Genomic DNA, 25,899 nt, shown 5'->3' on the forward strand with positions numbered 1-25,899 from the left:
ACGATCTATCTTAGCCATATACATAGTGATTGCTGGTGACCATGTAGGCCCTTTGACATACTGCAAGACACCAAATGAGATTTTTTTTTAACTAACTCAAAAAGTTTAACTTTACTGTTAGCCTTGAATGACCCAGAAGTGACTGTCTATTTTATATCATCAGAGACACCGTCAGGGACGATATACTTGCATTGGGAGGGTAGCTCACATTCCTTCACATGGCTATGAGAAAGGCTGACCTTGTGTGGAGCATCAACATTTGGGGAAATAGCTATACTAAAAGTTCTAGAAAAGACCCAGAAAGAAGTTTTCAGTAAAGCTGGTGATCAGTTATTGCTAAAGGCGTACTATCAACCTAAAGTTCCTCTTTTAGGAATTTAGAGAATCTGTGCTTTTAGTTGAAAAGATTGTAGGGATATGAAATGGCTTCCCAGATGCTGTTACAATAAAATTAGACTTTGTATCATTACCTGGTTTTTTCCTTCAGAATTTGAATTGTGACTTCCCTATAGTAAATAATATGAGATGGACCTATATCTTATTGTGCTCTTACTCTTATCAGTAAATATTTTTCAATGGTGGTACCTTTCATTATTTTTGTTATAGTCTTGCTTTCAGTGTGAATACAGATTGTTGTTGTCAAAGTCCTTCCTCAGCTCTGTTTGGGCCAATTCGAGGAAAAGTGCGCCAGTTACCCTCCTAGTCTGAACCAGGCCATGTGCGAAGTGCCTTGTTTTTTCTTCAACAACCAAGCTTCTCTGAGCAGGGCCAACGACGTTTCTCCTTCACCACAGGTGACCTAACCTCCCTGTCTCTGTCTCCCTGCTCCACCTCCCCAATTCTCTCCCACCCAACAGACCACTCCACCACCTATCTCTCTATTTGCTGATTGGGCCCTTCTTTTTGCCAGCCTGTAGGAAGGTCATCCTTTAAATATTTACTACCTTTTTCTTTTCTAAATACGCTACACGTCAGTTCATTTCACAAAGCTTCTGCTAACTCACCAGAACAATGATAATCCATTCCCCATATCAAAGTGCCCAAATTCCAACAAGACACAATTCATAAATGCCCTAAAATGACGCATATTACAAATATTTGCTTTCTCCCCTATTTGCTTTTGCTGCATGTGTCTTCTCTACCTTGTTGGGCAGTCGTGCTTTGGGGTATGTCCTGTAACGTGTGTGTACAGTTACAAAGTGGGATCCCATCAGTGGTTCCCAGCAATGTCTCTCCATTGAAGTTACTGGGGAAACTGTAAAAATAGGCCAGATCACTCCAGACCAATTAAATTAGACTATATGATTGACAACAACTGATCATAATGGTTGTGAAGAATAGTAGAATGTTAGCCAAGTTTCTTTTTTGTTCCTATCCTGGGCTGAAGGGGGTTTTAAAATCCTGACCAGCTTAAAAATATAATGGAAAAGAAAATAAGAGAAAATGTTCTGGTTATAAGTCAACAACTGCTGAATCATGTGGTTATCAGGTTAAAGGTGTGCAAAAGCTTTTTCTAAGTCACCACATGTCAGTTCAGAGACATAAAAACATTTGCCTTAAATGATGGTTTCATGTTCTACTCCTTCTTACTACAAGTTCCTGTGACCCATACCTGACCTAACCCATCCACTGTTGATGAGTAGTAAGATTCTCTGAAGATTGATTCTATGATTCCACGATGTACACTGACCTCAAGAAGCATATACTCTAATAAATCATACATATGATAAGCTATGTTTGAGGCTTAATTCCAGGTATTGTTGTCTTAACTGTATAGATCAGAATTTCCTAACTGATGTGCTGGGAATGGTCTCGAGTGTGCTGAAATATTAAACTCCCTCAGTTCCCCGGGTGGCCACGCAAGCCTGGGACAGCCAAGATTCCAGTCCAAAAGATCCTGGACATAAACAACCAGATACATTTAACCCAGTGGGGCATCAAATGTTATTTTTTATGTGTGTTATAGAGTGCAAAAGCAGGGAAGCTCTGGAGAGATACAGATGCTAGAATCCTGAGTGTCTCAAATAGGAAAGCAATTCAGAGTACAAGTTTGTGCTCAGTGCAGAAGACATTATGTACTGCACATAAATCCATCCAACAGTTATTATACAATCATACATACAGGAGTGAAACTATAAGTAGCAACATGTCAGATATGAAAAACTAAGCAATTAGTACTAAAGGAAATTGTCCCCCAGTACCACCTGGTAGCATAAAAATCATTGTCATTGTATTATATTGCTCATCATCATAGTAATCTCTAATATTATAATACATGAGTACAGTAGATTTATAATAGGTACACCATGAACATTGGTGGTGAAGGAACAGTGTTGTTTATCTACCATTTCCAAAATAATTACTTCAATATATTTGAAATAGTTTTTAGTTCCAGTTGTCAAATTAAAACAGATTAAAATTATGTAATTGGGTTTGGACATGAAGAACTACTTCTCTGGGTTCACTTATCACAAAGAGGGAAGTAGTGTATAGATCACAGAAAAGGGAATTCTGGGCACTGTTAGACTTTAATTTCAAAAAGTAAGATGTATATGTTTTCACAAAAAAGATTCTAAAATGCTATATACTTGATAAGAACAGAAAACTTTAAAAGATAAATTTATTACAATGTGTATTCATTCAGTTAATGGAGACATTGTTTTAATGACAATTAAGACATACTCTTGGACCTTGGGGGTTTTAGACAGGAAACATAGAAACCACATCATATTGAGATCACAAAATGCCTCAGTAAGCAAGAAAAGAAACATTTACCTAAAGAAGCCAATGAGAGTGTATAGAAAATTCTCTGATGAGGTCGGATAGTATTTTAAAATATTAATGACATGTACAAAAGATAGGAGAAGTTTCATAAAACCAAAGGCAAATACAAATGTATGACAGAAATCATTAAGAGGATTTTTTCCTTTGCATTGACAACTTGGCTGACTGTAAATAAATAAGTAAATAAATAAATAGAAAGAGGATTTTTAAAGGATTTATTAAAATCCTTTTTAATGAACAAGGATGGAAAAGGACCAGCCCGGGGCTTAGGAAAATGGTGAAATGTTCTGAGCAGCAGAAGACAAAGAGAAAGGTGGTAATGGCTCCTGCCCCCTGCCGTTTTTTCTTTCTTCTTGTCAAAAAGAATGACTTCAAACTAGAAAGAGGTATAATTTTCTAGCACTCTCAGAGGCCGAGGTGGGAGAATCGCTTGAGCTCAGGAGTTCAAGACCAGCTTGAGTAAGAGCAAGACCCCGTCTCTACTAAAAATAGAAAAATTAGCCAGGCATGGTGGCGCACGCCTATAGTCCCAGCCACTCGGGAGGCTGAGGCAGGAGGATTGCTTCACCCCAGGAGTTTGAGGTTGCTGTGAGCTAGGCTGATGCCACGGCACTCTAGCCCAGGCAACAGAGCGAGACTTGAGACTCTGTCTCAAAAAAAAAAAAAACAGAAAAAGGTATAATTTTGTCTTTAAAAAGTGTCATTGTGAAAGTTAGGAATGAAAACCCAAGATAGTAAAAAACAAACAAACAAAAATGAGGATCATGTTTTCTGGCTCTACTGAATTATAATCCCAACTACATACAGATATGTTTGCAAAACTGCCTGTCAATAATCCTGATGGAATTATGACAAATACAGAAAGTGTCAGAAAACTGGAAAAAGGCAAAAGTTGTCTAAATTTTCAAAGAGGTAGAAATGGCAGATTCAGTTAAAAAAAAAAAAAGGGACAGAATGGGGAGATGTTGCTGAAAGGGTACAAAGTTTCAGTTAGACAAGATGAATAAATGCTGGAACTCTTGTACAACATGATGACTATAGTCAATAGTAATGTATTGTCTGCTTGAAAATTACTAAGAGAATAGATCTTCAATGTTCTCACCACACACACAAAAAAATTCTAGGTGAGGTAATAGATATGTTAATTAGCTTGACTGTGGTAATCATTTCACAATGTATGCATATATCAAGATGTCAAATTGTACGTCCTAAATACATATAATTTTTATTTGTCAATTATACCTCAGTAAAGCTGGAGGAAAAAACACATCAAATGATCCCTGCTTATAAAATATCTCCACTTCAGTTCAAGTACCAGGTATGTTGGCTGTGTGAACAATGTCACCTGGGAGGGGTATGTCCCATTCACAGCAGAGCTCTGATTGGGAAAATTACTATTTGGTCCAATCAATCCCATAGTGAGTGAAGTGCAGGCCTCAGGGGCTGCTTCTGCAGTGGATAATGTTTCCTGAACTTTATGTGCTTCCCAAATAGTTCTTATTCCAAGTAACCATGCTACAAGGTCTTTCTTCCAACTACGTACCCTGAAAGGTCCAGTATAATTTTATAGATAAAATAAAATGCTCCAAAATATACTGCTCCCTAAAATACCCATACTTGTATGTTACATACTTATAAAATTGATGGGCAACTTGTGTGAATGAATAGACCCATGGCCGTGTGCCATGATCCATTTTCTGCCTTCTCTGTGCAGCTGTGAGAACATTCACGGTGGCTGGGCCCCCTTTTCCAGAGAGGCCTCTGGCACAGCATCCACACCACTGCGTGAAAAGCCAACTCGGGGGCAGTGAGCAGAGAGAGAACAGTCCTTGCTGACTGGCTGGACTTGCCATAACTGGCATGGGAAATGCAATATAGGACTGGGTTATAGGAAAAGATAACACATTCATTTGGGGATCTAGTAAATGTGTGAGGCACCCAACAGTCTATTCTCAACAAAACAGCCAGCACAATCCTTTAAAAACTTTAGTCAGACCATGTTGCCCTCTGGTTCAAAAGTCTCGTGTGTATTTTTGTTTCACTCTGAGTCCTAAACTATATGCCACTCCCCTTCTGTCTTAGGCCTTCAGGCTGGTATAAAACCAAAAACCTGAGACTGGGTAATTTATAAACAATAGAAATTTATTGCCCACTGTTCTAGAGGTTGTAAAGTCCAAGATCAAGGTGGTAACAGATCTATGTCTGGTGAGGACTCACTCTCTGCCTCATAGGATGGTGCCTTCTGTGTGTCCCCACATAGCTCAAGGGACAGGGAAGCTCCTTCAACCTCTTTTATAAGATGGCAGAGCCCTCATGACTTAATCACTTCCCTAAAAGCCCCACCACTTCATACCACCACGTTGGGGATTAGGTTTCAATGTGAATTTTAGATGAACACATTCAGACCTGGTACCTCCTCACCCTCACCACTGGTTATCTCTCTGCCCTTATCCCCTCCCACTCATGCCCTCTCACTCTCTCTGCTCCAGCATGCTGGCCTCCTTGTTGTTTCTAGAACATTCCAGGCATGTTCCTTACAGTCTTGTGCTTGCTGTTCCCTGAGCCTGAAAGGCTCCACCCAGAGGGCCTCACGGCTCCTCACACACTTCATTCAAGTCTTTGCTCTGATCACCTCAGTGTGGCCTTCCCAGACTCTGCCCTAGTTAAGTGGCGGCCCTACCCCATCCAAGACAGTGGAGTCCACCCAGCACTTCCTCATCCCTTCCCTGCTTTATTTCAGCCCATAGCACTCACATCACTTCCCTACAGGAGGCAATTTACTTACAGACCTACGGCCACACCACTCCAAACACAAACTCGAACTTGCCTGATCTTAACTGATTTGGGAAGCTAAGCAGGGCTGGGCCTAGTTAGTACTTGGATGGGATTTTGATTATTGTCTGTCTTCTTACCCCACTAGAATCTCAGCCCTACAAGGGCAGGTGTGTTTTACCTGTTTTGTTCACGGCTACGTTCCCAACGCCTAGAACAGGGCCTGGCACACAGTGCCTACTGTTTTGAGTAGGCACTCAGAAATGTGTTTGTGAAATAAATGAATAAACATCCAGTTGGTCTGCAGCTCTAAAAAAGAAATTAGAACCAGAGATATAGACTTAGTCATACACACAGGAAAGCAAGTGGTGAGGTTAAGCTGGGGGATCTCTAAACTACAGTCTTGATCTAAGCATTTTACCTTCACACACACAAGCTCCACATAGAGCCGTGTATACCCAACTATTTCATTATTTTCCCCCAAATGATCATCTTAGTAGATACTTGTAAAACCTGTTTCATAGACAAATGTGTTTGGGAAATGCTATGTGATCTCACTTTCTTTGTTATTGACAGTGTATATTAACATACTGGAAGGTCTGAGAAGTCTTACAATTAACAAAAAAGAAAGATTAATTTTATTAAACCTCCATGTTTCCCAAACCCATTTGATTATTATCCCTTTAATTCACATGTTTAATCGCATATCAAAAAATAATGTTCTTTCCTTTAAATACACTTTAATACTGATCTAGATTTTTATAACAATTTCAATAATAATAAAATTTATATGATATATAAAGTGTAATACTATATAGAATTTATATAATATGTATGTTCAATATTTATATGGCAATATCAAAAAGAATATACTTCATAAAATTTTACGATGAAGTGACTGGGAAAGCACTTTTATCCATGTGATGTTGTTTGATTCCCACCTTCTGTGAAGTATACAGGGTGAATATTACTATCCCTACTTAACCAAACAGAAGAGTGAATAAATCCCACAATGGGTAAGATGGACCAAGGTCACAGAGGGAAGAAATAGATTTTCATGCTGTTGATTTCTTTACTTAGTGATTCAGTTTTAAAATACTATGGAATGTGCATCCTCCCTTAGCAATAGATGGCAGCTCTCACCTCGAGTCAAGACATCTTTGAACAGGGATTGTACCGCATGACTCAAGGGCACAGGCTGGGGAGTCAGTCACCTGGATTTCAAATCCGGCTTCCCACTCACTGGCCAGGTCATCTGGGCTAAGTAAGTCAACTCCCCTGTCTCTCAGGGCACGGTACTGATAACAGTACTGATCTCAGGGAGTTACTGTGAGGACGAAATAAGTTAATTCATGAAAAGTACTTCAGACATTACCTAGCACCCACTGAAGCCTCCATTCATGTTAGCTGTTACTATAGAAATATAAGTCACTGTTTTTAATAACAACAGAACATTCTATGACATGGATATAATATAATCAATTCAACTACTTCCCTACCGAGTCCAGTTTTTACCATCTGTTTCCTTTCTGAAAAATAAACAAAAAATGAACAACACTTGGAGCTTTAAAGAATCCCGAGTACCATGCTGGCACAGAGGACTGAACGAAGAACTCCCAAATACTTCCTGCTCCTGAGCGGGCTCCGGTGGTGAGCACGGTGGTCAGCTGGTCCTTCTCAGGTCAGCAGACTTGGTGTGGAAGTCTCCTAAGAACAGACTATCTCCTGGGACTTGGAGTATTTCCTATCCGTGATCAGCAACATCTTTTCTTGCAGTATTTTGGCAAGTTTGTCCTTGTTCCCGGCCAGAATCAGGAAGTTCAGAAGCACATGAAAACAAACAATACATAAAAATGCTTCTCTCAAATTATTCAAAGTTTAAAAAAAAAATGAGAAATTATTCGGTGATATTGGGATTTGGTTGGTGTTTCATCTTACTAATTATATTTATTCTCATTGATGTGCCCAGCATTTCCTTCCCAACAAATACCTTTCTTGGCATTGGTTTTCATTAGACTTTTTTTTCTTAAAGTGTATTTAAGAATAGGAAATGATTAGATAGGTTATCACTATATTTTGCAAAAATTCACAGACATTTTCATGGCATGAACTATTCTATCCTCAGAGCAATTTACAAATTATTATCATTCTTAGAGAGTACTACTATTCTTAAGATCAGCATAATTTTTTCCTAAAAATCCTATTATTTCAATGATCACAGTTAAGCCAATTGCAAGCCAATAAAGTGCTACTTTTCAAAATTTTACTTGTCATTCAAGATCCATCTAAATATCATCTCTGTGATGAAACTTTCCCAGTTCCCCACCTCCAAGTGATGTTCAAAAGGCTCTGCTTCTCTCTCTCTCTCTCTCTCTCTCTCTGTCTCAAGTCACTTAATAAAATCCAATGGAGTGTTTTCAGTCATCCTTTCACTTGCCCTTTCCACAAGATCTTTCTGGAAACCATTCCTTCCATCTTGAAGCACTCTCTTCTATGACATGACTCTAGTTTTCCTCCCACCTCCATGGCTGCCCCTTTTCCTTTTAGAGACTCTTCCTCCTCTAGCAAGTCATTAAATCTTACAGTCGTTCAAGGCTGGATGCTCAAGGCCCTATTCACTTCCCACCTCACTTCTTAGGCAGCTTCATGTAAGCTCGTAGCTTTATCTGATTTACAAAGTTCCAACTCCATCCCAGACGTTCCCTCTAAGTCCCAGATCCATATGTCCAACTGCCTACTTGACATTTTTGCTTTGAAATCTCAATAACACTTACACTCAGTGTGGCCAAAGTTGAGGGCATGAACTTCTTCCCCAGACTGGGTCTTTCTAGAATTCCCTTTTTCTGTGATTAGCACAGTCATCCAGTTATGCAAGCCGGAATTTCCCTGATACTTCTTTACCCCTCGGACCTCATATGCAATTCCTCACCATATCGTGTCAATTTTACCTACTAAATATCTCTCAAATCTATTCAGATCTCTTTACTAGTCGTTCTTTCTCCCCCGAATCAATTCTCCATACTGCACCCAAAATTGTTTTTTTAATATGCAAATCTGAATACATTGTCTTCCTGTTAAAATCATTCCATGGCTTCCTAATTCTCTTGGAATAACACCATACTTCCAAGCCTATCCTACAAAGTCCTGACACCCTACAAGCTTTGTTCTCTTTGCTATTCATATTTAGCTTTGTCTCTCAAATAAGCCATCCTCCTGCCACAGGACTTTTGCTATGCTTCCCCTGCCAAGATTGCTGCACTCGGAGTGACCATGTAAGGAGGTATGGTCTAAACCAGATTACTTTTGAATGTGAAGGGGGCACTATTACTAATTGCCAGGCATAAATCAAGAACTTCCAGGGCAAATTGGGACATATATTTGCCTGACATTAACTGAAATTTAAATTATTTGCATGGACTCACAGAAATCTGCTTACTAGAGACCTGGTGTAAGAGTCTAAGTCACACCTTCACCCATGGCTCTAAAATGTGAAGGTCTTTTAAATGTAAAAATTATATTTAATTTTAAATTTTAACAGTAAATAATTCTCTTTCAATCCTAACTGAAATATTTATAGTATTGCTGGGAAGCCATTTTAAACCCAGAAATTTTCAAGTCATTTATCCATGTAAAATCATAAAGCCTCGCAATGCTTCTGAGAGAAGGACCCAAATTGAATATTCTAATATCATTAAAAGTTAGGCTCCTTCTAGCTTACACCATATTACTCATTTATGTGACTCTCTTCTGGACTGTTAAATATCTGAGTGCCAGGAGGACATCTTATATACCCTTGTATTTCCCTTTTCCCCACCTACTTTCTAACGTTTTGTATGATGGCTTGCACGAGCATTTGTTGAAATGAATTGAAGTAGTGTAGGGACTCTCTGAGTCTGCTCTTGAACTGGCCCCTTTGCTGACTCACATACCTAAAAGTTCTACTGACCTGCAAGATGCCTGCATCTCCGGTAGAGTCTACATCTCCCTGTGGTCCAACCTGCACCACTGGGGGTTCCTGGTTCCGGAGCTGCAACCCACAGCTCACCTGTCACCCTGGGCTTATAATGCTGTCACGGAGAATCACCAGGATAAGGTGATTCTGGCCTTCCTCAGGGCATAGTTTTGGTACTTACTGTTATTAACCCTGGAATGCCCAGCGGAGAGAGAAGAAACACAGCCTGGGAAGATCAAAGGCGTCGTGAGTTACACCACAGGTAATCATACCCGGGCACCGCTGTGGAGAATGAAGATGCTGGCCACGTGCAGGAGTGGTTTAGAAAATAAAGACTCCCAAGTCCACCTGGCTTTGAATCCCAGTTCGATCACTTACAAGCTCCCTGTGCTCCTCAGTACAATGGACACGATACACACACCTGCCTCGGTCAGGTTGTTCCAAGGACTAAAGGAGCTCATGCAGGTCAAGTCCTTCCAACAGTTACTGACACTGAGAAAACCCTCCTAAATAACACTGGCTCTTACAGGGGTGGAGGAGGGAACCTCAGAATATCAGAAGAACAGTAACAAAATAAGAATAATAAGCTACTGGGTTTTGAGGGCTTACCACGTGCCAAGCACTGTATTGACCACTGTTTATATATATATATATATATATATATATTTTTATATATATATATATGGCATTTATTTTTTTAAAAAAACAACAAACATTGCCTTGGTGAGATTCTGGAGGTAAAAGGTTTTATCCCAGAAATAAGTGAATGACATGTGAGCTGTCACTCGTGTTTTCATTACTCGAGGCCGACCCAGACTGTATAGTCCCTGACACGACCCCTTGGGTCATTCCCCTTCTTTGCAACCTTTGTGAGAATACATGTCTTCGTGTTCTTTTAAGTTTTTTTACAGCTTCTTGGAATTCTCCTTAAGGATTCCTGCTGCTTCTTGTTCAAAATCTTTTTTGATTAGACTCCTGTGTTCTCAGCGACTGAAACTTATTTTTTTCTCATGTTCCCTCTGAAAAACTATCAAGCTAAAACATGAGGATTGCTACTGTTGACACTCGTCTCAGTTAAAACCTACCTCTCCTGCTTTAGAAAATAAACACACTACTATTTCCATATTCACTTTTGCAGCATGCAAGTCCCCAGATGCACGTTTGTCACAAAGTATTTAATAGTTCTGAGCTAAAGTTGCAAGGCAGGACAGCATCGCTTGGGGACTTTCACTTGGTGAAATTTCCCTTCTGTAAGATTTTGATATAAAGATCAAGATTTTTAAAAAGAGAAGAAAGAAAGAACTTTTTTACAAAAGAAAAAAAGCTTTTTTACTTTACAAAATAAAGTAAAACTTTATTTTGTTCCTTTTGCCAAAAGTGTGGTCTCTGGACGACTAAGTCCTGGTTTGCCCCTTTCCTCCACGCAAAGCTCTCTCACCGACAGCCCTGGAACACACAGCTAGAGAAACAGCAATGGCAGGAAGCCTCCGACTTAGCCAGCTCAACACACAGCCCTTAGTGACCAGACGGGCCCAGCCCCACCCAAGAAATTGGAAGGTTTAAAACGCGACAGGGGAAATTCGGGTCTCATCAGCCATCTTGGGTCTCTCATATAAGATCACAGTGCTCAGAACAATAATCTCTGCCTGAGTTATCTAAACTGGCTGCTTCTACTACCCCATAAATCTATGGAGTGATTAAATTGCACAACATTCCTTCTCTTTGTTAGGCTAGATAAACATCTTAGGAGACATCATTCACTTAGCTAATTCTGAGAGTAGTCACATGAAATAAACAAAGCTTCCAACTGAGGCAGCGCAGTAGGGTGAAAGCTCTTGTCTGAGATGTGGGATCTGGGTTCTCTCTGTCTTCATTTTGCAAGTGGTGGCAGCGACATGAATTAGTAATGTGCTCAGGAAGTTCAAAGGAATACCTTTTACGAGAGCTGCTCCTTCCACACCATATTTGGGCTGCTCTGGGATTTCGTCTTTCTGACACCACCACCATCTCATCTTCCTTGTTCCTTAGTGACGCCCGCCCCTGCCATGAATCTACCCTATGTTCCCTGCAATCTGTTTACATCAAGAACTCCATTATCTTCTTCATTGGTCTCAGATGCCATAGGAGCACGGTAGCTACTGCTCTGTCCCTTCCTGACACCTATTCCCCACCCTGAAATGACCTTGACACACCATGATTGGGACCAGAGTATGGTTCCTGTCATCTGGTCCATGCATTAGCCACTGTAAGTTGTCATTGCTGTCAGAGTCCCCACCAGTTACATAAGAGGCCACATAAACGTCTGCTCCCTAAGCACAAGCTTGTATTAACCAGAGACAGCGCAAGAGGCCAAAGGTGCATCCAGGTCCATCCCAGTTCCACGTCCGGTGGGAGAGTGAGGGGCTGTCTCCAGGTCTCGGCTCCTGGAGCGAGGGCAGCTCAGCCCTCTGCCTGTTTGCCTCCTTCAGTACTGAGGACGACATGTTATGTTTTCAGCCTGAAGAGGCAAAAGAGGAGCAGCCCTTTCAAAATAAGAATTCCCCTGCTGTTTGTTTCCTTTTGGAACACAATAAGAACAGACTGGGGACATGACTCTGAGCTGTCAACGCTTCCTACCGGCTTCCACAGCACCTTTCATTTGCCAGAAGGAAAAAAAAAAACTGCTTAAGTTAAACAAGGGCTTAATGAATAGTCAAAATAATTGTTTAGCTTGGATATAAGGACTTAGGTAAATAGATGATTGCCTGAGACCTCAGCCAGTAAAAGCAGCACAGCAGGACACCGCTTGTTCTGTCCCTCGGACAACAGCCCAGTGGCTTCTGCTCCTCCTCCAAGGACTGTTGTTACAGAATTATTTCTCTCTCCCCACCAGCATATTAAAGCAATTTGGTAGCAGAAGGGGCTCATCAAAGCAGGGAGAAGTAAAAAGAACATTCTACATTAGAAATATAGGCTTAAAACATTAATCTTACTATGCTAGAGCTTCAACTAAATAGAACGCTCAAGATACAGAACGTTTGCTTTGTTTGTGTTTAACTTTTCTGGTGTTGAAAAATTTCTAAAATGCATTGTTAGCCCACTTACAATTGTCCTGCCTCCTGCCTTACTAGTATTTTTAACATGATTTAATCCTTTTGAAAACAATTGTTTACTACACCAAAGGGCCGTCATTAGGTAACAGCTTCTCAGAGTGCGATTGTAGTTACAGACAGGTAGGCACTGAAACTGAATCTTTCAGGTATGGTTTCCTCGTTTGTTGTGGTTGCTGTTGATTTTTTTGTTTTGTTTTGTTTTGTTTGTTCAGGTATCTTTGCTATCAGCTTGCTTTGCTATTTGTCTCTTTTTCCCAAAAGTGGGGAGCAGCATGAAAATGCCACTTAGTCAAGAGCTTGAATAAATTAGTTGCCAGCCAATTTCAGTTCTGCTAAATAATATTTTCAATAATTGCTTTCCATTTCTTACTTGGAAGTAATAGATGCCTTGTTGATCCAGAACAGAATTTGGTTGTCTTGCTCATACAGCCCATTTCCACTGAACTGCTCTTTGAATAAACAACATCCATCTGGTTAAGCCTCGAATTCATTAAGGGGGTGGATACCACTGGTATTCAGTTTCTCAAAACTGTGATAACTATATTTGGTTTAATGGCAAATAACAATCAAAGCATACACTATGTACGTAATGTTAATGCTTACCTCTTTAAACAATTTTTATCCTGATAATAGGGAACAGTGGTTAAGAACATTATGTTTAGAATCCATTCTGAGTTAAGCACAGGCTCTGCCCTTACTAGCTCTGTGAGTTTGAACAAATTATCCAACCTGCATTGGCTTTAGTTTGCATATCTGTAAAATGGTCTAAGAATAACAATAAATATCTACTGTGGGTTGTTGGGTTGGTGATATGAGATAATGCACATAAAATGCTCAGCACAGTGTAAGTGTTTAATAAATGTTAACTATCATTATTTCACACATCTTATTCTTTCCTCACAACAACCTTGCGAGGTAGGCAAAATTGCTATCATTATGCCATTTAAATATTAGACAACTCAACCTCAAAGTGGTCAATGATTTGTCCCAAGTTACCCAAGATGGCAAAATGCTGTCTCAGCATAGGAGTCCCTGAGTTCCTACTGCACTGCCTGCCCTTTGTCCATTCTGCCATGCGGTGCTATCTCCTCATTCCCTCAGTCTGAAGTCTTGTATTATGGGGGAGGTCTAAGATTTTTTTTTCCTTTTAAAAACCAGGTCTACACACTCCATAAGGTTAGAAACCAATGGTATAGAGGAGAAAGCTCTCTGCCTATGAAGTCTAACAACCTAGATTTAAGTGATAACTACTAATATAAGCTTAAAGCTCCATAAACTCAGGCAGCTCGGTTGAAGTCCATATATATTTACTACCTCGGGACTTTAAGAGCCCCCAGCCCTGAGACCACAGGGTGAAGAGCAGTCCTTGGAAGCCATTCTTCCGTGGGCCTCGATTTTCTCACTTATGAAGTAAGGAGAATAGTAATAATAAGTGGCTCTCCTCACCAGGCTATTACGAGGATCCAACAGAGAAACAAGAAAATAAATATGCTATGATGTTTGTGAAAGAGCTTTGTAAACCCTTCAGCGCGTTATAAATACAGGGTATTCAAGACAACTGTTGAAGAGAGGAAAACGCTTCAACTCTTCCCCGTCACTTTCCTTTAACTATTGGCCATCCACCCCATGGACTTATCAAAACACATAAATTAATTCTTTTAAAAGCTAACAGCGTTCCCTTCTTCAATGTCAATTTATATTCATATTTTTAAAGTACTTTTCCATCTCTTCCTTATTCCTTCCACCTTGCTTTCTCTCTTTTATCCATAAGTTGTAACATTCTTTAATATCAATATGACAATATAATATCAGATTATATGAGATAGTAAATAAGGCACCAATATAAAATTGAAAGCAGAGGATGGCCCGAGAGCTCACAGCTTGCACTTTCCAACCCCAAGTACACTCAAGGCCCATCCATGAGTGACGTTTTGAGCACCGTCAGTTGCTGGGGTTGCAGCAGATGGGGATCTCGCCCCGGCCCTGGTTAACTCCAGGAGTTAGGAAGGAGGAGGGAAGACTGTTACTCTCTCCACTCCCAGGCTGGGGCCCCAGTGCCACCTGAGTTCTGGGACAAAGTGGTTTATGCCCACGAACCCATCACTACTGGAACTAAAACCTTCCCTGATTCAGTTCTTCCAGAAATATATTAGGTCTCGTGTATTTTTACCTCTCCTTTGCTTCCATATTATGTGTAATAACTGGTGAATTTGGTCTTTATATCTACTCTTGTCAACAGAGGACATTCACTTAGAGTCCACTAAGTACCAGACAATACACAAAGTGCTGTGGAGAAATTCAAATAACACGTTATACGTGATCCCTGCTTTGCAGTTTAGAAGCAAATAAACCAGCATTTATTGCCGGGCAGCAGGTATTATTTTAGAATCTCTGATGATGACACTTTGAAGTAGATCTCATCTTCATTTTATAAATGAGGCAACTGAGGCTCAGAAATAAATCTGCCAAGATGGCACAGTCAGCCAGTGTCAGAGCCAGGCTTCTCCAAGGCCTACCTCGTTCTAAAGTCCATGCTCTTTTCACTCTACGCCATTACCTCCCTTGATCAGGGAAGGCAGGACACACACCAAAAACAAAATAAAAGGAAAATGAACACAGACATTAAAGGAAAACTACAAATAAGTAAGTCCCAGAAGTTCTCCAGACTGTCCTATGTGCAAGGATGGCGGCGTGGCTACTGTACCCGAAACAAAGCTGGCCTTTGGGCAGGTCCTAAAGCAGGTAAATGATACAACCTGGGGACAACGAAGGTGGATGCCAGTCAGAAAACAATTGTGCTGGAACCAAGAGAAATGACACTCTGGCTGATTAAATCTTACAAGACAAAAGCGACATTCTCAACACACCATTTGTCCTTCCGGATTCAGACACTTCATTTTTATGGCTCTGGGAAGTCTAAAAAGACTATGGAACATAAGTTGTTGTGATTTTCACAGACACATCTTCCAGGCAAATATAAGAGAGCAGTGGTTCGTTTGTTATCGCATTGCCAAGTTCATTACACTCAGCATTAATCAAATATCCCTTCACGCATAGCACTCTCTTCAGTAAGGTGAAAGGGAATCATTTTTCTCCTGACATCTGGTGTTGGTTTCATTGACATAACTGGTTAAGAGGATTTACAGAAGAAAAGTGAATATACTTGGCAACGTTTTCAAACATTTGTTTGGATTTTCTGTTTTCTAGGAGATGTACAACTAACGGGTCAGACGGGGGTCCCTGCTGAACGCCGAGGCTCCTACCCATTCATTGACTTCCGCCTCCTTAACAGTGAGTAATCAAGTGTACCTGGAAAGGAACAAACGTTTTCTTCAAAAAGGAAAAAAAAAAGAATCCTCATTTCCCCCTGAACTTCAAAACCTTCCAGGCTCTGCCTTCCTTCCTGCGTCTCTCTCCTGCCAACTGGAACTTAACCCTTTGTCTTTGAATTTCCTCACGAGGGAAGTAATTCTGGCCCTGCCCTGCTTCTCTGAGCTTTAGTGAGGGTCCAGTGAAATCATGTCAGCTTTAAAAATGTAAATCTTAAAAACCAGTGAAGCCCTATACAAGGAAGCTATTGTTTTTGTTTTCCAGCACATGCTCTCCACCGTCAGCCCCCAGGACCAGACTAGATGATATTCGATTTTATTTTTCAAACCCCACAGGGAAACCTCTTCTGCAGTTGCCCTTAGGAACCCACCTATTATCTAATTCTCAGTGCTTGGTCTGCTCTAAATCCTTGAGGTCTGTTCTTGCATTCCTGGTCAAACTCTTCACCAGGCAAAGTTCTTTTCACCTGCACTTGCTGCTTTCTCCTTTATCACTAACTTCGTGCAATTTCATTTACTTCTCCCTGTCCCCTCCATCTACTAGTCCTCAGTGGGAGTTTTGCTCAACTTTTGGTTCTCAATTCTCTTAATCTTAGGTTCCTCTGGAAACCCAACCCAGAGACCAGTCATCCAGATTTCATATCTCCTATCATAATCATCCTTCACTTTGGGCTTGTGGGGGAGGTGGGGGAGAAAGTGGATAAATTTCACATTTTGCTCCAAGGTTTTCAGTGTTTTGTTCTCATATCACTTCCCGTCTATAAATTTCAAAGTGTTGGATTGCACCCACAGAATATTACTTTCCTATGACATAAACAAGCTCAGCTAAAGAGGTAATTTGATTTACTTTGACCCCTGGAAATTACTAGGAGAAATTAGAACTTGCTATTTCTGATCCTTAGATCCTTGAAAGGCCAATAGGAGATGGACATGTTTGTATTTCTCCTGGCTAGATAACCTCCCATATCAATGTGCGGTGTCTGTTTTTTCAGCTCTTTCGGGGACACAGAAAGTTGGAGTAACTCTTTCCATACTAGAGACAACCTTCCCCACCCACATCCCCAAAAATGCTTTATAGAAGGCAGAATTGAGGCATGAGACCAGTGCAGTATTGGATATAGCCTGTGGATATAGCCAATCGTGCCTTCGACCTCTCCTTATGACCGTGAATGGGCTGTTCCAGCTACCCATGGAAGTCACACCTTTGATAGTCTCTAGACCAAATGGATTTCCAGGTCCCAGGCAGGTGGTTGCAACAAGCAAGATAGGGATGACCAAGGGATCCAGTTCACTGTTTTTCATGGACCAGAACTCTCCAACAGCAACCCATCCTGTTAGTTGGAGGGAGAAAATAACCAAAAAACCTCTTTGCAGTAGTAGATGAGATATTGTTTCATGGTTTCTAATATAAACCATGAATAAATTAAGGAAATAGGAGATATTTCTCTTTATAATTCCAAGGATCCAAATGAAAATAAAAATTTAATCTCACTGTCAATAAGCAACATCACTGCCTATGGTGGTTATCTTGGCAGGTGAGACAATAGAATATTTAACTGTCTACATTCTGTAACACTTGGATTTTTTTAATATAATTTTTTCTTTTACTTTTGTAATCTGAAAAACATCTGCAAAAATAAATAAAAATTTAAAGAGAAACTCACTGTAGATAATATTTCACTGTCATATTATTCACCCTGCAACAGATCATCTACAAATAGCTGCCACCATGTCCCCCCTCTGCTGGAGGTCCTCCAGAATGTCCCAGTGCCTGGGCTCACCACAGCCTCCCTTCCCAGCCCTGGATACTGTCTCCCCCCCACCCCCCGCCATTGACCCTCCTGTTACTCAAGACCCTCCACTCATCCAGTGACAATGTTGGCCATCCATCCTGAAATTCCCTTTTTGCCCTTCTCAGCACTCCACTCTGGATAACTCTTTCACTCATGTCCCTGCATTTGTGACAAATGCTAAGGCAATATTAATTTGCCTTCATTGTATTTTGCTTTATAAGTGGTCTCATTTTTTTCCCTATATGTATAAAACACATCCCTAAATAGCCTATACGATCCTAAGGACAGTCTCTTCATAGTTACTGAACACTCAGTAACTATAGTTTATCTAACTTTAACCTATTGAAGGGTCTCCTCAAAAAGATTACATTAAATAACTATGAATGTAAATCATCCCCTGTGTTGAACTGAACAGCACAAATAGGACTAAAGACCGCTAAGATTCTCCTTTATTTGTGGTACTACCCACCCTTTTGTATAATGCTCACATACCCTGTTAGTGAATTGAAAGTAGAACCAATAACATTACTGCAGTCACCTTCCACAATTCCTAACTTAGTCTGCAATTACGGCAGCTTGCTACCGTGTAGCAGTAGGCATGTGGACATCTGTGTAACATATAGCCACATAAGCTATATTATATATTGTATCTCCCACTGCTTCATGTACTGTCTAATCTCATTCATGTCCTTGCTGTAGTTTGCCTCAGTTGTCAGTGTGTGCTTTCTGCCTAAAGGGAAACATTTTGGAACATTTTGGGATTTTCTCCTAAAACTTTTATCTTTACCAACTGATTCCAATTCTATGCTATAAGTTCTAAACTAAAGTGATTCTTTATATCACCTTAATTTTGAGTCAGTTTTTTCCAAGTATGGGCGCAGACCCAAGACTTCATTTTCCTCAGGTGCTTGCAGTTTTGCTCTCTCTCCCAAGGAAGAATCTAATCTAGGATTTTTTTTGTTTTAACCATATATAGAAAAAGCCAAATTGCCATAGCTTCTATTCCCCAGTTCTGCATCCCTACAGCCTTTCTTCTAAAATGCCTGTGAAACCCACACAATTGCCATTCCCTATCCAGAGTGTCCCTGGCTGTCTATCCTCTACCACCCACCTCAATGTGTGCCTTGGAACACTGCAACATTCATAAACAAAAATTTATATTAAATTGTAAAGCCATTGCATTTCTCCATTGGCCCCATTAGTCATAGAAGGATAGAGGACATCACAATTAATATCTAAAATAACTTGTCTTCTACAAGAACAAAGTTTCTACATATTAAAACAGATTAACTAGAACAGGGCCAATAAATGATAGCCCATACACCAAATCTATCCCCCTGCCCCTGCCTGTTTTGGTAAATAAAATTTTATTGGGACACTGCCATGCCCCTTTGTTTATATGATAGCAATGGCTGTTTTCACCCTAAAATGGCAAAGTAGTAGCAACAGAGACCGCGTGGTCCACAAAGCCAAAAACACTTACTATGTGACCTTTTACAGAACAAGGTTGCCAACCCCTAACTTAGATTTTTTTTTTTAACAGATTTAAGAGGGTTTTATGACATCTCCATAGGCATATTCAGACCAGTCTATTTTCCTTTGTTAATGTCACTTTTTTTCTTTTCAATTCCCGGTGCCATCACTTTACTTTCAAGAATGGCCTCCCATTGACTAAATTTACATGAGACAGAAATATAAACAGAAAGGGAACCTCTGTTGTTAATCCGATTTAAAATTCCAATTTAAAGTTATAATTTCCAGTTGCACAAATACTCTTCTGGAAGAGATGTCCATTTCTACATATTTTGGAGGGGAAGGACAGCACAGTACTACCATGCTTATGTACCTATTATCTATACATAAGGTGACTATATATACTTGGTTTTCCTGGCATAGTCTTAATTTGCACCTGTTGTTCAGGAATACTTATTAATAGCACCATCTTTTACTCCCAAAATGTCTGGGTTTGGACACTAAACTACAAGGCCAACTGTTATATAGGTTTTCCTACAAAAAGAGTACTTCAATAGAATGCATCTCAAAGATTGCATGCAGGAATAAGACCAAGAGCTCTGTTGTACAACATAGTGAAGATAGTAACAAATGTATTACATACTTGAAAATTGCTAAGAGAATAAATTTTAAGTGTTCTCACCACAAAAAAATAAGTATGCGAGGTAATACATATGTTATTTAAGTTTATTTAGCCATTCCACAATGTATACACATTTTAAAACATCATATTGTACCCCATAAATATACACAATTTTAATTTGTCCATTAAATAATACTAATATATCATATACATTCCAGCAATAAAGATTAGAAAACCCTCCTCATAAGAGATCCACTCAGATCAATAAAAATATGTAAGCCAATTTTGTTTCCTGTTTCTATTTTATACGATTAAGAAGAGAGGCATCTTTTAATTTCCAGAAGCTTCTCTGGATAAATAGCAGGAAACGCTTCTTCGGCACCATTGTGTGGGACACAGAAAACACAGCTCTTTAAAGAAGAGAGTTATCTTTACACCTAGGCATGGAGGGCAGAACAAAGTGAGAGACAGGGGGCGGGGGGGACAATTATTTTTAATCCAGGCGATGTACCAACACACGAGCTAGTGAGGGCAGGAGCATGGAAATGGAACAGGTCTATTATCCCAACGCTTATTTCCTATAGATTTATTTCGTTTACTAACTCTGTTTGGGGGAAAACAAAAGAGGTAGAAACATAGAGAAGAGTGTTCAGAGACGTGTGGACACAGAGGTGAAAGTCTGAAAGCCCCAGAATTACAACCTTCTGCAGAGCAGGCGGCTCCAGCAACCCCTACAGCTCCGGCTCCTGATTTAATATAATCAGTAGCCTGAGTAGATAATGACTAGGTTGAGATGTTCCCGTGGCAACCATCTCAGAGCAACACAAAGTGATTTCCACAGAGGAAGTGACATACAAAGAAAACATGCCCAGTGACTGTGGAGCTTGAGGGAAGGAAACAGCTTCAGCCAGAGGTTTTAGGGCACCAAATATCAACTGCCACAGAAAACCCAGCACTCCAGACCAGGCCCCCGGCTTTGCAGTAGTAGGTTAATTGACTATTTGGCTTTTCCTGCCTGTTAATTTGCTAATCTTGATCTTTAAACCTCTATTCCTCCAGACTTGCCTTCCTTGTCAGGGTCACTTTAGCTGCACAAGCATGAGGTCATTTTAGTAGAGCTACAAAAATATTTTCCTTTGCTTACTATTTCCAAAATAGAACCAATATATACAAACATATGTATATATATTTTAACCTTTTTATGAGAAAGAAGTGACCCAGAGACTTGAGTGCTTTTTTAAAAAGCTGCCATCTAAAACATATTATGCCCTGCAGCCATTCTTTCTTTGACATATAAAATATATTCAGTGAAGAACTGTTGATCAAAAGCCACCCAGCATGTTGGAAACCATCTAGCGCTAAGTGATATCTTCATTTTAAAAATGGAGGGACAGTTTGCTTATAAACTCCTTTCCCTAAGAGAGAATTCTTAGAGGATGGTTATAGCCTTTCAGTTAACCTTATAGAAACCTTTTAATGTCACCTGTAAGAACCATACAAAATTGCAAAGAACCTGAAATAAAATGTCACTGGAGGATTTTTTTTAACACTCAAATATCAGATTTTATTATTTTTAGCTGCACAAAGCTCTACAGTTTACAAAAAAACGTGAAGACTTCTTTTATATCCTTCCGTATTTTCCTCAAGAATATATAAATAAATGCACTCATGATTGTACCCTATATTACTGTCTAAACTTACTTTTTTCACTTAATTTATCTTGTAGATATTTTCATAAACATACATACCAATGGAAAATAATAACTACTATTTTTTTTTCAAAATATTACAGGGGTACAAATGTTTTTGGTTAGATAGATTGCTTTTGTTATGCTTGAGTCAGGGTTATAAGTGTGCCCATTACCCAGATGGCGTTCATTGCACCCATTAAGTAGGTTTTCCCTCATCTCCTGCTCCCCGCTATTCCCTGCTTAATTTCCAATGAGTTTTACTTCCCTCTTTGCATATGTGTGCTCATGGGTTAGCTCTAATTTAACAGCAAGTACACGTGGTGTTTGTTTTTCCATTCTTTAGATACTTCACTTAGGATAATGGTCTCCAGTTCCATCCAAATTGTTGTAAAAGGTCTTAATACATCCTTCTTAATGGCTGAGTAGTACTCCATGGTATACATATACCACATTTTGTTAATCCACTCATGAATTGATGGGCACTTGGGTTAATTCCACATCTTTGCAATTCTGAATTGTGCTGCAATAAACATTCACATGCAGGTGTCTTTTTGATAAAATGACTTCTTTTCCTTTGAGTAAATACCCAGTAATGGGATAGCTGGTTCAAATGAGTGGTCTGCTTTTAGTTCTTTGAGGAATCGCCATACTGTTTTCCATGGAAGTTGTACTAATTTGTAGTCCCACCAGCAATGTATAAGCATTCTTTCTCTCTGCATTCACATCTGCCAGCATCTGTTGTTTTTGGACTCTTTAATAATAAAAAGTCAATTCTAACAGGGGTAAGGTGATATCTCATTGTGGTTTTAATTTGCACTTCCGTGGTAATTAGTGATGTTGAGCATTTTTTCATATGTTTATTGGCCATTTGTCTATCTTCTTTTGAAAAGTTTCTGTTCATATCTTTTGCCCACTTTTTAATGAGGTTGTTTGTTTTTTTCTTGCTGATTTGCTTGAGTTCTTTGTAGATTCTGCTTATTAGCCTTTTATTGGATGTATAGTTTACAAATATTGTCTCCCATTCTGTAGGTTGTCTGTGTGTTCTGTTGATTATTTCCTTATCTGTGTAGAAGCTTTTTAATTTAATCAAGTCCCATTTATTTATTTTTGGTGTTGCTGTGATTGCCATTGGAGTCTTCATAAATTTTTTGCCTAGGCTGATATCTAGAAGAGTTTTTCCAACATTTTCTTCTAGCATTCTTATGGTTTCATGCCTTACATTTAAGTCTTTTATCCATCTGGATTAATCTTTGTGAGTGGTGAGAGATATGGATCCTGTTTCATTCTTCTGCATGTGACTATCCAATTTTCCCAGCCCCAGTGTACATTGTTGTCTGCTTTGTCAAAGATCAGTTGGTTTTATATCTGGGTTCTCTGGGTGGATGGTTTTATATCTGGGTTCTCTGTTCTGTACCATTGGTCTGGAAAAACAAAGTTGGTTCTTTGAAAAGATAAGCTAAATTGACAGACCTCTTGCTAGATTAACCAAGAATGGAAGAGAAAGAACCCAAATAAGCTCAATTGAAAATGAAAAAGGAGATATTACAACTGACACCACAGAAATACAAAATATCATCTGTGAATACTATTACTATGAAAATCTCTACACACATAAACTTGAAACATAGAAGAAGTGGACAAATTCCTGGAAACACATAACCTCCCAAGATTCAATCAAGAAGAAATAGAACTCCTGAACAGACCAACAATGAGCAATGAGATTGAAGCAATAATAAAAATCCTCACTGGGGGATTTGAATTCAGAGGATGCTACCCCATTCCTACAAACCCTGACCCCACCCCAGCCTTGCGCTCCCCACACAGAGAAGTGAGGGGGCAATTGGGACTAGTTCAGACCTCTTCTTGCACTTGTGAGTGCCAAGGTAACACCCCGCAATTTCAAAGTTCAATATTTATCTTCCTCTAGAAAAAAAGCAAGGCACTGATTGTGGCTGTGGGGTTTTCTTACTCAGCTGGCCCATGCTCCATGATGTGCACTCAGGGCTTCTGGCTGCAAGCTCCCCAGCACTTCAGCTGTGGAAGTGCCAGACCAGTAGGATGGTTAGCCACCGGAATGCCACCACATTGCAGAAGACAGAGTTGACTGTGTCATAACAGTTTCATTCATTCCCTGTCACTATTCCATCAATGCACATCAATGGAGCACCTCCTATGATAGGCACTGTGCCAAGAGCAGGAGATACAAAGATGAATGAGACGTAGCCACTGTCTTTATGGGATTTACAAAGATAAAAGCAAATATAAGCAAATAAATTTTGATAGGGTGTGATACATCTAATAACATACATTTATAATAACAGTATACATAATATAAGAAATACATGCATATATAGGATTCAAAGTCATTAGGGAAGGGAATAATTAACTGTGTCTTGGGAAATTAAGTAAGGCTTCCTGGAGGAGTCAAAACACAGCAGTTACAGAAGCAACAATGACATAAAGGAGGGCTGTGTGCTGTAAGGCCAGCTGATAGAGCCATTCTAAAATATGATTCAAGACTTAAGAAACCAGAAAAGAGTGATCAACAATTCTACTCAACTAGATAAAAACGTTATTGAAAGTTGAAGGATTCAAGTAGGATCTAAGCAGAGAAATCAGGAAAGATCATTCCAAATATCTGTCTAAGAAAAGCCATAATCCAAAAGAAACCATTTTCACCTTCTAAAGCTATAGCTGATAATAGCCACTGCCTTCTGCTAATGTAAAGTATTTACTTTTTATCTGAGTGATGAAAAATTGAGAATTGGGTAAGGGAGCTCAATATTTCCTCTGAGTTATCATTCAGTCATTCAACAAATAGAACACCCACTCTATGCCAATAAGGCCATGAAGCCAAGGTGCCCTGAACCACACCAGCAACTGTGGGACTGAGATTGCCTTTTGCATGGTGACTAGCTTCTGTCCCAGACAGCAATGAGACTGAAGACCATCAGAGACACGAATCAAAAAAACCTGAACAATTCCGTTTAGGTCCACAAGGATTGGGGGGATAGGGGAGAAACCTATTATATGCTATTCCCTGGCAGAGGATTCTGAGGGCTAGAATGGAAACTTTGAACCACTTGTCACCCTCAAAGAGTAAACAATCTCATTACATGGACAAGACAAATACATATCACACCAAGGACCATACAAGAGAGTAAATGATCTAATTCCAAAATAATTGACATAACAATAATCAGAGACAAGAGAAGGCAGAGATTACTAAGGAGTAGGAAAGGGGGGCTTTACGGTCTTGTACTGAGCCCCGAAAGATAAGGTATAATGTTGACTGGTTAAGGAATTGCCTAAAAGTGAGACTGAGCTGACAGATGGGGACGGAAAATCATTAAGTAGAAAGAAGGTCCAAAAAGTAGTAAATAAAGTATGTTGACTAGAGAGAAAATGGAAAGGCTTGGAATGCCAAGACAAAGAATTTGAAGCTGATTCATTAAGCAGAGGATGACTAGAGAATTTTGAGAAAAAAGATAAACAGGATAAAACAGTGTGTGAGAAAATTAACTGACATCCAGATGTAGGAGGGATGGACTCAATGAATCAGGAGCAATGTAATCAGGCTGCCGACTATGATGGCAGCAGAAATGAAAGTATAAATCCAGAGTTGTTGTCTAGCAGAGGAGATAAAATTTGAAGATCCTGAATACTGGGAGCTCCAGGAGTTGGTCGGGCCATCTAAAAATTGGCGATGAGGTCAGCAGTAAGGGAAGTTGGAGGGTGAATTGGGGGAAAGACGGCAAGTTCAGTGGGACAGGTGGAGTTTGCAGAAGTCTAGTGAAAATGTCCAGGAGAGATCTGGAAATAGCAGACTGGCGTGCAGATGAGAGGTCCGTTTTGGAAACTCCACATGGGGATCATGATCACCTATGAGCCATTTGGCCAGATAAGGCAACACAAAGTCAACAACTACTTTGTTCAAGGGCCCCTATATTTTTAGTTTGTAATAAGCTTTATTTCAAAAAGCACTATGAGACCGTCCACCATAAGTCCCCCCAGCAATTTCTTTTCCTCTGTGAGAAACTATTTAGACACTACAGTTCAGACACCACCCCCGCCCTACCTTGTCATGGATTCTATTTGGTACAAAAGTGGCCGCCTGTGTTGGAGTCCGGCAGGTTTGCTAACTTACCTGAGCACAGTTTTCTACTACAGCACTTCCTTGAACAAAACCCTAACCCACTCAGAGTATTTCCAGGATAGTGGCTTCTTTGAACTTCTGGAGACACTAGAATATAGAGTGAAGCAGTAGTAAATTAAGTTTCTTTTGACTGAAGTTACCCTATGAGTCACTAAGCTAAAATGAGTTGTTTATTCAATAAAATTAAATTCAACTTCCTACCCAGAGTCAGGCAGAGCCTATCTCTTGTGACTTC

At 39.8% G+C, this 25,899-nt stretch overlaps 1 protein-coding gene across 1 annotated transcript in view; it reads left to right on the forward strand.

Moving 5' to 3' along the window:
- Window positions 1–25,899, forward strand: part of PDE7B (phosphodiesterase 7B) — a 210,657-nt gene that overhangs the window by 118,958 nt on the left and 65,800 nt on the right. Inside the window, exon 2 of the mRNA XM_069488421.1 lies at window positions 15,808–15,891. Within this exon, the coding sequence (XP_069344522.1) occupies window positions 15,808–15,891 (84 nt within the window). The remainder of the gene's footprint in view (window positions 1–15,807; window positions 15,892–25,899) is intronic.

The sequence above is a fragment of the Eulemur rufifrons genome, chromosome 15 (genome assembly GCF_041146395.1).
Source record: "Eulemur rufifrons isolate Redbay chromosome 15, OSU_ERuf_1, whole genome shotgun sequence".
Taxonomy (NCBI): Eukaryota; Metazoa; Chordata; class Mammalia; order Primates; family Lemuridae; genus Eulemur; species Eulemur rufifrons.